Raw genomic sequence first — 15,441 nt, 5'->3', positions numbered from 1 at the left:
ATTTTATCATCTTACCTATAGGTAAGACCAGTACTAGACACAATGCAAGCACACGAGGAGGAAACACGAGTCAAACTAGCCACTGTCTAATATTAGGCAATCTCCTTCGATAAAGTCCTCCTGAGAAAAAGGGGGTTTATATTTTAAACAGCTTGAACTATAGGATAACCATTGCTAACGTGGTCAGGCTCACTCAAATATCCTACCTTACTGTATGGAACATACAGGATTATACAGAGTCCCGCTGCAAAATCAGGAGCCAGACGTGCACTGTGGATCCCATCACTCCTTCAGAGGGAAGGCAGCAAGGACTCACAGCAGGAGTCACTTGCTCTGCTATCAACTCCACTTGGTTTGCACCAAGTCTCCTCCCTCCACACCGAGAATAAAACAGGCTGCTGAAAAAGGTTCTCCCCTACTGAAGTTCCAGGCGATGAAATGGGGTGCACAGGCTTGGGAAAGTGATACCTCCCCAGACACACACATGCTAGTGAGTACAAGTTAAAAATCTTGGGATGGAAAGACACAGTTTCCCAGGAAAATAAGTTTAACTGCAGCAGAGACACTAAGAAAAGATGTCACTTGTGTGATTCAGGAGATTCTGTGGCAGAATTCAATTAAGTGTAGTTAGGTTTTTGGTGGGTTAGTGTTTGGTTTTGAGGATAGTGAAAGATCAGGAAAGTAAGGCATCTGGAACAACATCATAAATGCTACTTGTAGTAAGTACCTTACACTGCTAATCTGGTATTTTCAGGACTCATTCAGTTTTAAAGGTTTCAAAATTGTACACTAGCCTCCATCAGAATATGCAGAAACTACAACATGCAGCATCTGAGATTGCCTAGAATTAAGAATAAATCTATATTACAGTCAAGGACAATTCTGAAGTGCTTTTCTGCTCTATGGCATTATCAAGCTGAAGATTTACTGTACGACCAGTCCTTCAGCATGTGAATCTTCAACTTGGAAATGATCTCCTGATCATCTCAGACATGCCATTTTAAGTTTATCTAACCTCTAGCCATCTGTTTCATGAATTCCAAGCAGTTGCTCCTTACGAAGGAAAATACATTCATTATGTAAAAGTAGTCACATTACAAAAGAGGATAAAAAGAGGGTTTTGTTGGTTTTAATGAGCAGTCCGAAGAGCACCCTGTGATTTATCACTATGTGTTCTGACCTGACAGATGTTTTTCCGCCTCCACAAGGTATAATGCTTAATTGGATCACTTCCAAATTAATCCCATTGATTGAAGTAGCCCCACAACCTTAAAAGAATCTTAACAAGATTAGGCCGAGCTTTAAAGTTTCCTGTATTTATAACCGTTTGTTCACAGTACTATCTCTGGAACTATGTGAAATACTTCTTCAGCTGAAAATAAGAGTATTCCTCCATATAATGGAGTTTCCCTGCAATCCCAACAGAATCTGACAGAAGTGGCTCATTAGTCCAGTAATGATACAACACATTCCCTGGGAAAATTAGACTCTAGGAGAACCATGGTCAGGACTACAGTCGCTATCAAACTGGTTCCACTAATGAAGAGCTTCCCTGAATCAAAACTTGGGGATATACTGATTTACAAATATACTGCACCAATGTTTCCTTACCTAAGAGTTGAAATTTTCAATGGTTTCATTTTAATCCACAAGTTCTTTATAGCTCTGCTTCAAAGCACCCATTAAAAAAAACCTCCACAACTTACTCTGTCAACCAAGAAGCTGTACATTCTCTGTCAGATACGTGCTATTTGAAACACTAAGATGTAGGAGTTCACAGGGCTTGTTAATTCATTTCACAGAAAATATGTATTCACTGAGAAGGTTTAATCACTGCCCTACAGTTAACGCTTAAGAATTTGTAATTCAGCCCAAATATGCTGAAGAATTTTAGAATGAGCTTTTAAACAATGCAGGAAGCTATGTTTCGTGACAAGAAATAAAGAATGCAGCCAGACTTTATACGTATCTGTCTCCATATGGTCCAATTACAGAATGTGGGTCACACCTAGCCTACAGAAAGCCATCTGGCTTTCTTCTACCTTTCTTCCGAGGAAACAAAATAGATGTCAACCTGGGCAACACATGCTGCCTAGAGAGCTTAGCACCATGCAAGAGACACCAGAGGCTCTGCCCATGGCAGGGGGGTTGGAACTAGATGACCTTTAAGTCTCTTTTGAACCCAAACCATTCTACGTGCCCCTCGGTGTGAGCCGGACAGACAGCTCGGGAGGGGCAATTCTCCCTGCACCAGTTGGGAACACACTGCCAGGAGCCAATGTGGGAAGGTGCCAACACCCAAATCCAGCCCACAGCTGCCAGATTCATCCTTCTGTATGCTCTATTTTTCAACTATGCAACTGTTTTATTATTTCAAGAAGGAAACTCTCAACTGCTCATACTACTAGTTTATTTTGGCACAGAACTGGGCAAAGGAACTTGAACAATAGTCAGGTAATGGAAGAGAGGTTTTTTTCCCCCCATCCTTTGCCAGTCCAAACACACCCTCCCAAGTAAACATGTCAGACCCCTAGAGAGGGGCTAAGATACCAAACCACTCTGAATCATCTACTGAGCACTGCATCTTCTGAGCTCGAAGATGGAGTTGTTCTTGAGAAAGAAGCAACGGCCAAGTAATTGCTTTTAGCAGAGCTCCATTTTGACAAGTATATTTTTTGCTACTTCCTTGCCCCTTCTAAAACAAGTATATCTAATGAATTTTGTGCAACTGGATGAACACAATTTAGCTGCTCATTACTCCCTAAACCCTTCCAGCAAAAGTTGGCTCCCAGCTTCAACTGGGTTTAAGGCCAATTTGGATTCTGACTGTATTTAAAACAGTTACCACTTTATTGTACTGGGATTAAGATGAAGCACTATACTATGGCTTAGGTGAAACAAAGTAAGGAATTCCACAAGAAAGGATCAAAGCTCCTGAAGTTAGCCAAAGCAGTTCAACATATCTGGTAATAATTAAGCAGCTTGAGAAGATATGACAACAATATCCCAGCAGTAATCTAAGAGAGGTCTTTTCCATGAAGTCCCAGAATTGCCTTCTCAAAGCCTAGGGATTTCCCTTGATGACTGATGTGTTCCTGATACGCAGGCTCCTCCAAAAGCCAGGTCACCCTTGTCTGGAGGAGCTGATACATAGCCTCAAATATATTTGACCTTGAGAACTCTTGCCAGTTGCTACCATTTACCGTTACCGTGGCTGCGATCTTTGCCTCTCTTGCTTTCCATCTATTCAAAGCCATGCCATTTCTGGAACGTGGTACCTTTTGATAACTCCTGGCAGAACAGGTCTAAGTGTGCTAAAGTTTACTAATCAACTAAAATAGTTGAACAGATTTAGTAAGGCTACACCCATAGGACTCTCACAGATGCTCCAAAAAGGATTTTTTTTTTTTTAGCCAAAGCAAGAAGGGAGAAGAGTCCATGCTCTCACACCCCCTTGTAGAGGGAGAAAGGAGCCTCCACCATCAGAACCTGTCATAGGGAATATCTGCTCTGGTTTCAGCAATTCCTTGCAACCAGAGCTGTTGTAAAGGATAGACCATATAGCTGATCAAGTTCAGTCTAACCCCTGGAGCAAGGGGAACTACCCTCCTCGCTGTTGCAAAGAACATCACGTACCAACCCACTTTCAGACCAGCACACTAGAAATTTTTGCTCCACATCCACCAAATACAGATGGCTAGGTTTCAAAGGATTAACAGACTTCTTCCCAGTCAGGAAGGTTTGAGCTCTCTACTGAAGTTCTTAAGCTCTAAATTCCCAATCCAGTCCAGCTCATCCCTTTAAGCATCCAATTAGCTTCTGTAAATCAAACAGGATCTGAAGCAGTTTTGGAAGGAGTTTAGACTTAATCTTGATAGGCAAGTTACAGTTGCTGTACCAAGCCAGCACAGGTGATGATTTGGATGAATCTCCAAGCAAAAAGTGCTGACAGACTTCTTTTTCCAGTAATGTTGACTTACGTAAGGTGAACATTCAGTACCAGGAGAATGACAAGAAGCCTTGTCACTAAGTTCAAAATAAACCATTTCCCCCCCAAACCAGAGACAGTTTCAGAGTAAGAGAAGATACCCTGTTTTGACAGAAGTCTATATATCAGCTGTTTTGATCTTGTCAAATCAGGATTTGGAGGAAAAAAACCCACATGAGTTCAGAAGTGCTCCTGGTCTAACTCACAGGAAGAGATGCTACAATGCCTGGTGTCTCCTGTTCCCTCTGGCACCATACAGCTCCAGACTCTACACTTGGCTCTCACAACGCAATCTTCCAGCCCTTCAGAGGTGACATTCCTCCGCAACCGTTTACGAGAAGACTAAGGCAGCTGCCCCAGTTTTGGGCTCCTTCACACTTTCTTCTGTACATCCCAAGCCTCGAAAAAGAAGCATGCCAGAGAGCCTGAAAGATAGTCACATGCTGTGGGCACCCACCTCAGAAGTGACATATGATCTCCCAAACTTTAAAGCCAGACAAATTTATCAAGTGTAGTATGTAAGAGGCATGAAGGAGGAACTGTGTTCAAGCACCTGTTTCTAACAACCCATGCCTAAATTCAGAGGGACAGAATTTACAGCAACCCGCAATCGCTGTTCTGAAGGATCCTGCTGAAAGGAAGGCCTGGTAAGAATACCTTTGACAGCAAGAATGAACACAACTTCTGATATTTTGCGGGATTTGTACAGGACTGTACAGAACTTTGAATATTTGACATACAATTGCCATTCCAATTTCCAGGAAGGTTACAAAGTTTATGATATAAATTTCAGCTGGCAGCATAACTTAATACACACGGTCTGAGACTAAGGAGCAGACACAAATACATGGCAGTCAATGGGACTTTGTTAGTGCAGCAATTTAATATGCAAGACATGCCAAGCATCACATAAAGCTTGTAACTTCTTTGTGTAAATATAGCCAACTTTTTTTTTCTTCAACCAAGAACAATACAAACTCCAGAAAAGTTATCAGTAAAACATTCTGCTAGATATGAATTGCTACGCTGCTACACATTGTGAATATATGCCAAAAGAAAAAGAGTACAGGCAATAGCTTTGCCTAATCCAGAAGTATTAAGTTGTTTAAAATAAAGGGCGGGGGAGGGGGGAAATCAGATGCTTTTAACTAGTTTATTCTTTACACTGACAATTTAGTTTCCTTGAATATGTATTTGAAGCTCTCCAGCAGTATGGAGAAGGTATTGAGAAATTTCAAGCTTTCAACATGCCCAATTTTGCAAGGTTAATGCAAGTGTTAGCCAGAAAGAAAAGTACTAATAAACTAACTCCAAGCATTCCATATCTGCTGAAGAAAAAAGAATCCAAATGTTTCTTCCAGGGAAAATCCAACTTTACTCAAGCAACTTGTAACAGACATCAGAGAAAAGCTATTTGTTTTGTTTTTGTGGATGGGGTAGAGGGAAAAAAAAGGTCCTGTCCTAGCTATAGATTGCCCTTTTGATTGTGCTGATGTAATCAAGGAGGCCAAGGATGTAATATGCTACCTTAAATACGAGACAGCGTAAACGTTTCTTCTGCATAAGGACTCATTTGTTTAAAACTAGCTTGACAACATCCTTCTGACCTTATCCTAAGTCTATATTTTCAAAAATCAAAAGCTTTGATGCTTTTGAAACCTATAGGGAAAAATAGAAAGGGAAAAATAAAAGTGGTAAAAAAGATACTTCCCCCCAGTCTGCAGCAGTTAATCCATTACTTCAAACCCCAACTAGAAGGCTCTTGTAGCTTAGACATGCAAGGTGTCAAATCAGTGACAAAGTATTATTAACAGCTACAGGAACAAAATTCAAATACCAGAACATACTTAGGAAGCATTTTAAAGAAAGTTAGAGCAGTCAAGAGTAAGATGTTATTAAGATGTTATTTAACATGTAATTAAGCACTTTCCTTCTGTGATAGGAAACCGCCAAGTGTAAATGTGTGCGGGTTATATTGCATCAGATTGTGCAACTTCACTACAGCTGTATCAGAGCAGTGTCTGACAGCCTCTGCTGTATTCTAACATTTTTCTGTTTGCTTCACCCCATCCCCGAACCCACAAAACAATTATTCCCCCCATTAAAGAGACTGAGCCTTGCCTAGCACCTCAAAACGCGAGATTCATCCCCTTACACCAACTCACTCCTCTGCAACCGCAATGATTTCCTATTTAAGGTAACTGCAGCAGATCACAGACCCTGTTCCACCCACCATGTGGATTCTAGTTTTAGTTTGTCACTAAATGTTCTGTTATGTTCAGTGAGGCTTCACTTTCAGTTCTTCACTTCCTCCTTCCATTTACAGTTGTAAGAAAAACCTTGTATACAAAAACCTGAGTGCAGCCAGCCATTTTGTTTCCAACCATCTACACAAAATACCTGTAGAGTAGAGGCAAATATTTCAGCTTCCTTTAAGTGAAACTATGAGTCATTTCGTTACATTGCTATTAAAATAAAGTGAATCTTAAATCTGTTACCTGATTTTCTTTAGCAGAAGATTCCAAGAAAGCTGCATTCCAGGATTCTGCTAAAGCTTTCCCTTCTTCATAGCTGATCACCCTGACCAAATAAAAAAAAAAAAAAAGTTTCTTTATAACTTGCAAAAGAATTGGAATTTGATACATCAGGAAAGACCTCAGAGTACTGAAGCACATAAATGCATGTCACAGGAATGTTTTGTGAAGTCTGATCCAGAACATTTACTTTTGGCTGCTGACAAACACTCTACTGAGCCAGGTAAGAGCGCTATGTGACCCAGAAGAGCAGTTGTCCCAAATTATTGCTTTGTTTTCGCAACCTGTAATATCATCTGGTATTTTACAGTTGTGTAAAATACACTTTTGTTACTTGTTTTGGAAAAAACTTAAGTGTTAAACGACTGTCCCTGGAACCTTATAACAAAAATCAACATTACAACAGAAGTTCATGGCTCCTAGTTCACATTCTGGACACAATTCCTTTGCCAGTACCTTATTTTAACCTACAATTTGATTTTAGTTACAGAAAGCCAAGAACAAAAGTAGTGCACTGCAGCCACAGGAATGCCGGCTGCTGTCTTGCATTTCACACATACTGGAGTTCACATACCGTTCCATATGCAGGTCTTTTTTATTTCCAACCAGCATAATGGGTATTCTGTGAAAGAAAGTTCAGAACTTCAGAACAGTTACAGTATACTGAACAAAGTACTAGTAACATGCCTGCAATGAAATGAGATGAAAGTGTCACTACTTACTGGACTTTTCCCACCATATCCAATAACTTGCCATGGATAACTTTTATCACTTCAAAACTGCAAAATAAAGGGATGAAGTCACACATGCACTCCAATGTTTATCCTTAATACCCAATACACAAGCAATTAAATGCATATGTAGGTTGCTGTGTTTAAAACTTACTCTATGTATAGTGGCAGAACTACAAAGATGCTGAAAGTCTTACCGATTTGTGTACAACAGACAAAATGGTCCCAGAAGCAGCAAAGACCAGCCTATGCCTACCATTATAGCCTCCCCACTTATATTTGCAGAAATAAGTAACATTACCCAGGACCGATGCATCTAACAAAATCACTAAAAGTCCCTCCCACCTCTCACCTGCAGTAAGAAATTTAACTGCTAGAGTCCAACAATTCTAGATGAGCATGTCACATTACAGCAGTTTCAAAGAAAATATTTAGTTAAGCACACCCTATCTTTAAAGAATACATTATTTTTTTAAGAACGCTTAGTTCATACAGGATTCTTTAGTTTTATTTATGTGAAAGCCAAAAGAAGCTTAAATTCTAATATTCTATGTAAAGTGAGTAAGCTGACCTGCTGGATGGTATTGGAACAGTGGTTAATCAAATAGTCCTTATCTGTTCACCTACCAGGTATGTGAAGTTTGGATGACAGGAGATAAGAAGCAGTACTGTGAAATATCAAGAGGCCAGAAACCTCACTAACAAAATCCACTGCATTTGACATTTAGTACTTTTGAGAACAAGCTATAAATGGGGCTGAAGAGCAGATGTGCTCCTCTAATTACATTATGGAAAAAATGCTGGTACATGAGGTAGACAATTCAGATTTGTTTTGAGAGAGGCACAGGCTCACAGATGTGACACACAACTAGACAACAAAAAAGTGACTGAAACTCTTCCAACTTCCAAGATTGTTAGCTACAGGCAGTGTCTTGACTTGCACTGCATTTCAATTCAAACTGAAACTCTTAAAAACAGAGCAGCACTCAACCACACTTCCAACCCATAGCTCTCAAAGAACTTGTGCCTAAAAACACTATTCAAGCTATCTGAATCATTAAAGCTTCTCACTTCTGGAACAATAAACACTACCATATTTAAGGATTTTCTGTCAAGTAGGTCAATGTGTCTGACTTTAGTAATAATTGTCGAGACTGAGTAGAACACAATGTTTCTCCATGTTCAGCTAATAGTTTTAGTGTATCCTATCAAGAAAATTAGGGTTTTTTGCAAATAGAAGTGTGACTTAGTCTGGCATAACTTACTATTAGTAACTCAAGTGTGATACTACAGACTACATCAAAATGTGGAATCAATGAAAGGTAATTAGGATTACAAAGAACTTATGCTGAAAAGGTATTAGTGACATTCTGGTCTTGAGAACTTTCTTGGACTTTCATTCTCCTAATTATTTAAAAAATAAGTTAAATGCAGCTTGGATGTGACAAAGTTGAGAGGCATTGCTGCACATAGAACTAGATGACCTTGAAAACTGAAAGAATAAAAATACTACAAAAAAACCCCTGCTACAGACCACAAAACTGTTTCTCAGTCTGAAGCAACAGGAAAGATCTAGTATATTAGCCACAGGATAACTGAATCACTAACAGTACGATTATTACTTCCTTTTGACTATTAGGTGTGTGATTTCCATCATAGCCAAAAAAACGCCACACCATGGCACGACACCCTTGCAAGCCCTCACGTGAGGTTCCAGTGCACAATGCTGCAAAGTGTTCTTATTCAGCTTGGGCTCTTCATTTCTCAATTCTGTGTACCTATCTGCTTGCCTAGGATAGTTCACAAGCTCTGTTTTTAGTAAAAATACTACAAATAAAAACTGATCTTTTGTAACAGATCAGGGTGGAAACTAAAAGAGAAATGCTATTTAAACTCAAACATAATTCTGACACAGAAATAAGTTGCTAAGAGCTTCCAGGAATGAAATTGTCTTGACCAGATCAATTTAATGTTCTAGAAAGCTATTCAAATTAGTAAGGCCAGAAGCAGGGACATACTTTAAGACAGATATTGACCAATTCAAAAAGAGCATTATCACATGAAGTTGCAAAACAGTGAGAGATGTGGAGACTGTAAGCAGTCCTTTCCAGTTCTGTCAAGCAAATAGGGTTACAGCAAACAGCTCAATGTGTGAAACGTAACAACAAAAAAATTACTAGCTGTAAGATAAATATGTTACACAAAATCATGGAACCTAGCAAGATACAAAATTGGAATTCAATTAAGCTGAACTAGAGCAAAAACCTTCCTGTAACCTTGCTGCTGAGAGCCTGGGAACATGAAAAATGTAGGGCGTTAACTTTCACTCAAGTCCCATTTAAACTTCCCACTAGAGGTTCGCAGGGAAGACGGTAATTTTAAAAGGGCATTTCTATTAAGTTTGCTGTCAAAGCTCTCACCCCTGCTGGATGAATACTCAGATCAATATACACACTTTGACAGAAGTCAATACAGATGGTGACTGTAATATGATTGCCTGGATGAGTTATCTAAGCTACTAGAGTATTGTGGAAGAGCTTTCCTATTACCTAAACACTGTCTTGATATAAAACACAAGGAATTGAACAAGAGAGGATCATCAATACTTTGAAATTTAAAAGAAGAAACAGAAAAACTTGGAATAAATTCATCAAGATTAAAATACTGATGAAAATACTACCTACCTACAGTCTTAACATACCTTGTTCTGTTGTTATTTTCACCGTAATTTGGTTTCTGTTTTAACTGATTGACTACCACCACAGAAAACAGATTTTAATTTTTTCATCTGTGCCTCTAAGCTCAAGACATCATGAAGCAACAACTGGAGTAGCTGAAAAAGAACATGCCCTTTAGCTGCCAACCAGGCAACAGTACAAGCTGCAGAAGCCTCGTTTTCATTCGAAGACATTTTTGTCATCGCAGTACCACTTATTGGAGAACATCTGTCTATTCACTTTAGGAGTGCAAGATAGTATTCTCAGCCTAAGTAGACAAACTCCTATTTCATACAAATTACTCTGCACCAACACTGAAACTGATTTAAAAAAAAAAAAAAAGAGGAGTTATGTAGCTTTGTATCTCTAGACTTACATGAAAGTCTAACATCTGTTGCATTTCCTCCAGCTCACACATGCTTGCCCTTCACCGCTTCAGAACTCATGATGAAAACCAAGAATGAAGGACTGTGAAAATCTGTTCAACATTAAAGACCTTGAAAGCAACGGAAGTTTATAACCAGACTGTATTCTTCTCTTTGAGAAGCGCAGAAAAGCCAACAGGCAAGCTGGTCTACTAAAGAGCACCTGAGTTGATGAGTTTTGTCTGATTCAGAGGAAAAGACATGGAACACTTCAGCACTCCTAAAAAGCTGATCAGCTTCCTCGCAAGCAGTTGGGAAGCATCAACTTCTCTTCTACTTGCAGAGAGTGGAAGGTCTAAGATCTTAATCATTTTACTCAAAGAAAAACTTAAGAAAATAGGACTGTTTTGACTATTATAACAAAGATGTCATACAATATTAGGAAATTAAGATGTATTAAATAATGACCAGTATTTAAATAAAGCAAGACGACCAGAGGAAGGGACAAAATAACAGAAGATGACAAAGCCTTATAAAGGCTGAGATGCATCTTGTAAGTAAATGACTCCAGCTACAATGGACTCTGTCCTCATGTCAGAATGGACAGCTAACAGTGAGGACAAAACAGATATTCTGGGAAAATTTTCAAGTAAGATTTGCTGCAGCATGTCAAGAGCGAGTCTACAGGCCAAAAGTCATATATTGCTGTTTACATAAAAATTTCTGATGGTTAACCAGTACAATCCAGGACAAGAAGCCAAAGAAATATAAGTACTGTAGCAAGCTACAAGGCTGAGGGACTGATCTAGCAACTAACTGGGTACTTCACATAAATACGAACCTAAACGGCATGCTACATTTAAGTCTGCCTCTGCATCAGATGCTAAAGCAATGAATTCTAATAATTCCTGAAATAATTCTATGTACTTTCAGCTATACCTCAAAACAATGTAGTTCAGCACTGTCTCATTTCTTAAATGGTACCTTGCATATTAGTCTGCAAAGTCTCTGTGACATTTGGATCTGAGTGGAAATTTCTGAAAAAAAATAGTAATTTAAATGAATTAAACACATGTAAAGAAGATATAGCAGAGGCAGGAGCTGAACACAGAATATATCTGGTTAATATCTGAACCAGAAGAACACAACAGATTTTATTACCTTTTTATTGACGTGACTGAATAAACAAGAATGTAGCCATTGATGTCTATGGAGTACGTCTGAGGAAATATGGAGTATTCATCCTGTAGAAAGAATATTGCATTTAAAATTACATACTGCCACAGTTTAAAACTTGATGCTAGCTGATCATCATCAGATAAGTTGGTCAAACTTGGCCCTGTACCTCATGTCTTACATTTCATATAGCTAGTACTTTCAGAATTAAGTTTTTTCATCATAATGTCAGATGTGGAATCTTTGCCAAATTAAGAAAAAGCTGAGTCAGTCTGTATACGCTAAAATTTATTCTACAGGTTTTTTGGTTTATTCCCTCTAAGACTATGAATCAGCTAAAGCTATTCCAAATCCCTTTATCCTGTTTAATTATCAATTTGTATTAGTACAAAACATCCACTCTGCTCTACCACTAATTAGCAACTACACCTCTTATCTTGCTGGTGATACATTTCAAATTCCTAATTTTAACAGCAGACAACAGGATCTAGCAGTTCATAATTTCAAGTGAGACTGATCACATTTAAGTTACCTATGGGATCTGTTAAGAAGTAAATAACTGTGGCTTACTAACTAATGCTTATTAACTATAGATGCAAGAAATATAGTTATTGGTTGTTTTAAGAGAACTAGAAGTTTACATTATATGAAAAGTGTTTAATTACAAAAAAAAAAAAAAAAACAAACCCAAAAACAAACAAACAAAACACCAGAAACTTAATCACTGAATTTATTACCCCTGTAGAAAAGGAACTGACCAAATAGGTGAATAAAACAGACTGCCATTCCATTGCAGGTAATGCAACACAAATACTGTGAATCCCATGTTAAAAAGCTAAATTGTTCTGACAAACATTCCCAGGAAACATTCCCATTTTGACACAAGCCATACTTCCTGATGTATGAGTTCTCGTATTTTCAAACCTATTCTTCTTAAGATGTTAATTTTAGCTTAGTATCATATAACCTCTCTGTATATTGTCATGACTGAACAGATGGAGCAGTGCAATCATGCAGCTTAAATCTAGACACCCAAAAGGAATCAAAACTTCCTTAACTGGCAAATGAGGAAAAACCCTTTATAAATCAACCACACACATTCAGCCAAAAAAGTCTGAAAGAATAGCACTTGACAAAAGATGCCCTTATTTGCCTTTATTGCTACACACTGAGGGCAGCCCTCCCCCACCTTCACTGAAATGCCAAACTGCCACTTCAGTTGGCCATGTAATCCCAAAGTCAATACAGAAGGGATCTGAGCTAGTCTGCGTGTAAAACAGGTGAAAGTGCAACTCTGTAGTTGCTTGACTTTACCCGGAATCTCTCAGGATTGCCCCAGCTGGAATTTGGTGTTAGGTAAGATTTCCTTTTGTGCTCCTCTTTTGTGATCCCGTACCAAGCCTCCTGTTTAACTGAACTACAGAAATCTGAATAGATTACCATGAAAGATAAAGAGACATAGGACAGAAGAGGAGTACCTAGAAAAATAAGTGCAATAACCTCAACTTTTTTTAATTCATTACTTTATTTTTAGCTTGTTAGGAGAATGAAGAAAAACTTCTATGCTTCATGGAATTTGTGGGTCAAATTAAGAACTTTGCCAAGTGATAAAATAATGTATCTGTAACTTTTCAAGTCATATTGAAGTCTTCAAGTATGTAACAAATCTACAATATAATCCTTGCTATGCTGTACACACATGAGGACTCCCTATGGATCATTAAGCAAGACAGACTTGAGAAGTAAATCTGTCCAAGCCACACCTTCCATAACCCAACATCACCTCTCCCCTCTAACCCTGAGAGCCAGAACTCAAAGTTCAACTTATTCATACGAAGAATCAAATCTGAAAATAACCAGAGGCTGGGAAAGAAGTTATTTTGATTTTGCAATACTGTATAACATTAAATCAACCCTGAAAAGAAACCTCAGCAATAGAGGTATGTTACCAGTGAAATCACACTGCCTTCCCAGAAGGCCATTTCTTACTCAAAGAGAAATTTTACTTTTATCACTGCACTGCAATTGGAGATGTAAGGCAAGCACACTTATATTGGCACAAAGTGAAACCTATGGAGCTTGCTCTGCCGTTCACATTTCTCAGCCTGCCCATCTCTCAACCTCGCTCTCCTCTGCAGAACATACCCCATCAAACAATCTTGCCCCAGAACGTGTGGCCAGTATTGTGTTTCTTATCACTTCAGACACCTCTGACAGATTATAAATGGATATAGTGTTGCTGATTAGCACCACAAACTGACATCATATAAATACAGCATGGTTATTCTTAAGTCACATAGCTCTCTTCAAAGAAAGCAAACACACCTAGAAGGTTACAACCCTTCTGCAGTCTCACAGCTATGAGCAAGTGTCCTACAGCTTTAAAGTCTTAAGCACTGGCAGTATATTTTACAGCACTAACACTGCTTAACACTACTCATAGTTTGAAAAAACCCCAAAGGCGTAGTATCAGAAATCATGGAAGGTAAGAACATATAAGCAATAAAAACTTTAGGATAAAAATACAGGGGTTTAACAGTCCCTGTTCTGTTTTTTTCCTAATATAGAGTCTTTCAAAAGATGGAGCACTTCTGTGCACGGAACGTGCAGTGCAAGCTCTGCCAAGCAGCACTATATAATGAACACCTGCACTTCATGAAGTTACTGTCCACGCTACAGGACACGTGTTTGCTGTCTCCTCCTGCTCTCCCTTCTCATTATGTGAAGGCTCAGAAGCACGCGTGAACCATCACATAAAAATGTAAACAAGCTACAGTAGTTTACTGGTAGCCCAGTAAGTACTACCTATATGCATTTCTGTCTACTCCTCCTGACTGTTTCATTGATACAAGTCACAGTGGTGTAGCTGGAGCACACCAATAGGAAAAAAGAATTAAAAACTTCTCCATGGTTTAGCAAAGTGACATTTTTTATCTAAAGCAAGACTGCTAGTTTAGTCGGCAAATATCAAGCAAGCTACTTAGGAACTTTTGGTACATCAGAGTTAAGCCAGTTGCTTCTTCACTTTAGACATACATTCAATGGACAGAAAAAAAAAAAGTGAAAACAAAACAAAGCCTTTAAATAAACACTACAGAAACATTGCTATTTAGTGACTAACAACAAGGCAGAATCATTTAAGTTGAACTTCACCTTTGAACACATGGTTGTTACCAGTTTAGCTCTACAGGAATAGGAATACTTGCTGTCTTAATTCTGAAGAAAGATTCAAAGGAAGAAAGGTAACTTACTTGGCCAGCAGTGTCAACCAGCTGAAGATGATATTCTTGGCCATTTACTGTGATCAGTTTTGTAAAAGCTAGAAGAAACAAGAAACACATAAACATGTCAGATTTATACCAAGGAAGGGATCAGAAGTCACTCATCTATGCCATTGTCAGCCAGGGCACTAAAAGAACCTTAGGCTTTAAAGTAGCAGTAAAAGGCTAGATCAGGTGGTTGTACTTTTAACTGAAGAGTACTGCAGATAATGGAACTCAGAAATTTATTTCAAAAATTTCAAATTTCAGAAGAATCTCACAATGGAAGCAGCAGTTTCTCCTTTACTTAAAAGGAAAGAGTAAAAAGGGTTATTACATGTATTTCTAAGAGACTTCCAGGCAACCATAACTTGTGGTAACACAAGACACTTCAATACAATTAGCATCAAAGCTTAGTTTGAACTTAATATAAAATATTTTCTCTGGTTTCCAAGCAGTTTAGCAAGATCAATTTCCTAAATGCAAATACTATGAGGTAAATGATCGGGATTAAAAAAAAAAAAAAAATTTATAATTTGGGGTCTAAAATGCACAAGGACTAACATGAATACACTAAACCTGAATAATGAGAATTTAGCTAAAAGTTCACCATGTTGCTTTTACATTTGCCATAGCTACCAGCCTATTTAGCCCTCAGTCAGGAAGCACA

The 15,441-nt window shown here is 38.4% G+C and overlaps 1 protein-coding gene across 2 annotated transcripts in view; it reads right to left on the bottom strand.

Moving 5' to 3' along the window:
- The window catches only part of RHEB (Ras homolog, mTORC1 binding), a 42,768-nt gene that overhangs the window by 1,007 nt on the left and 26,320 nt on the right, over positions 1–15,441 (bottom strand). Inside the window, exons 3-7 of one of the 2 annotated variants that reach the window (XM_042801982.1) lie at positions 14,763–14,830; positions 11,497–11,579; positions 7,245–7,301; positions 7,097–7,144; positions 6,487–6,568 (exon numbers count right to left, since the gene is read on the bottom strand). In XM_042801982.1, coding sequence (XP_042657916.1) covers positions 6,487–6,568; positions 7,097–7,144; positions 7,245–7,301; positions 11,497–11,579; positions 14,763–14,830 — 338 coding nt within the window. The remainder of the gene's footprint in view (positions 1–6,486; positions 6,569–7,096; positions 7,145–7,244; positions 7,302–11,496; positions 11,580–14,762; positions 14,831–15,441) is intronic. The other variant, XM_042801983.1, reaches the window with a different exon arrangement.

This window comes from Tyto alba, unplaced genomic scaffold, assembly GCF_018691265.1.
Source record: "Tyto alba isolate M040663 unplaced genomic scaffold, T.alba_DEE_v4.0 Super-Scaffold_38, whole genome shotgun sequence".
Lineage (NCBI taxonomy): Eukaryota > Metazoa > Chordata > Aves > Strigiformes > Tytonidae > Tyto > Tyto alba.
Note: the sequence above shows the minus strand (reverse complement) of the source record. Positions and strands in the feature narration are given on the sequence as shown.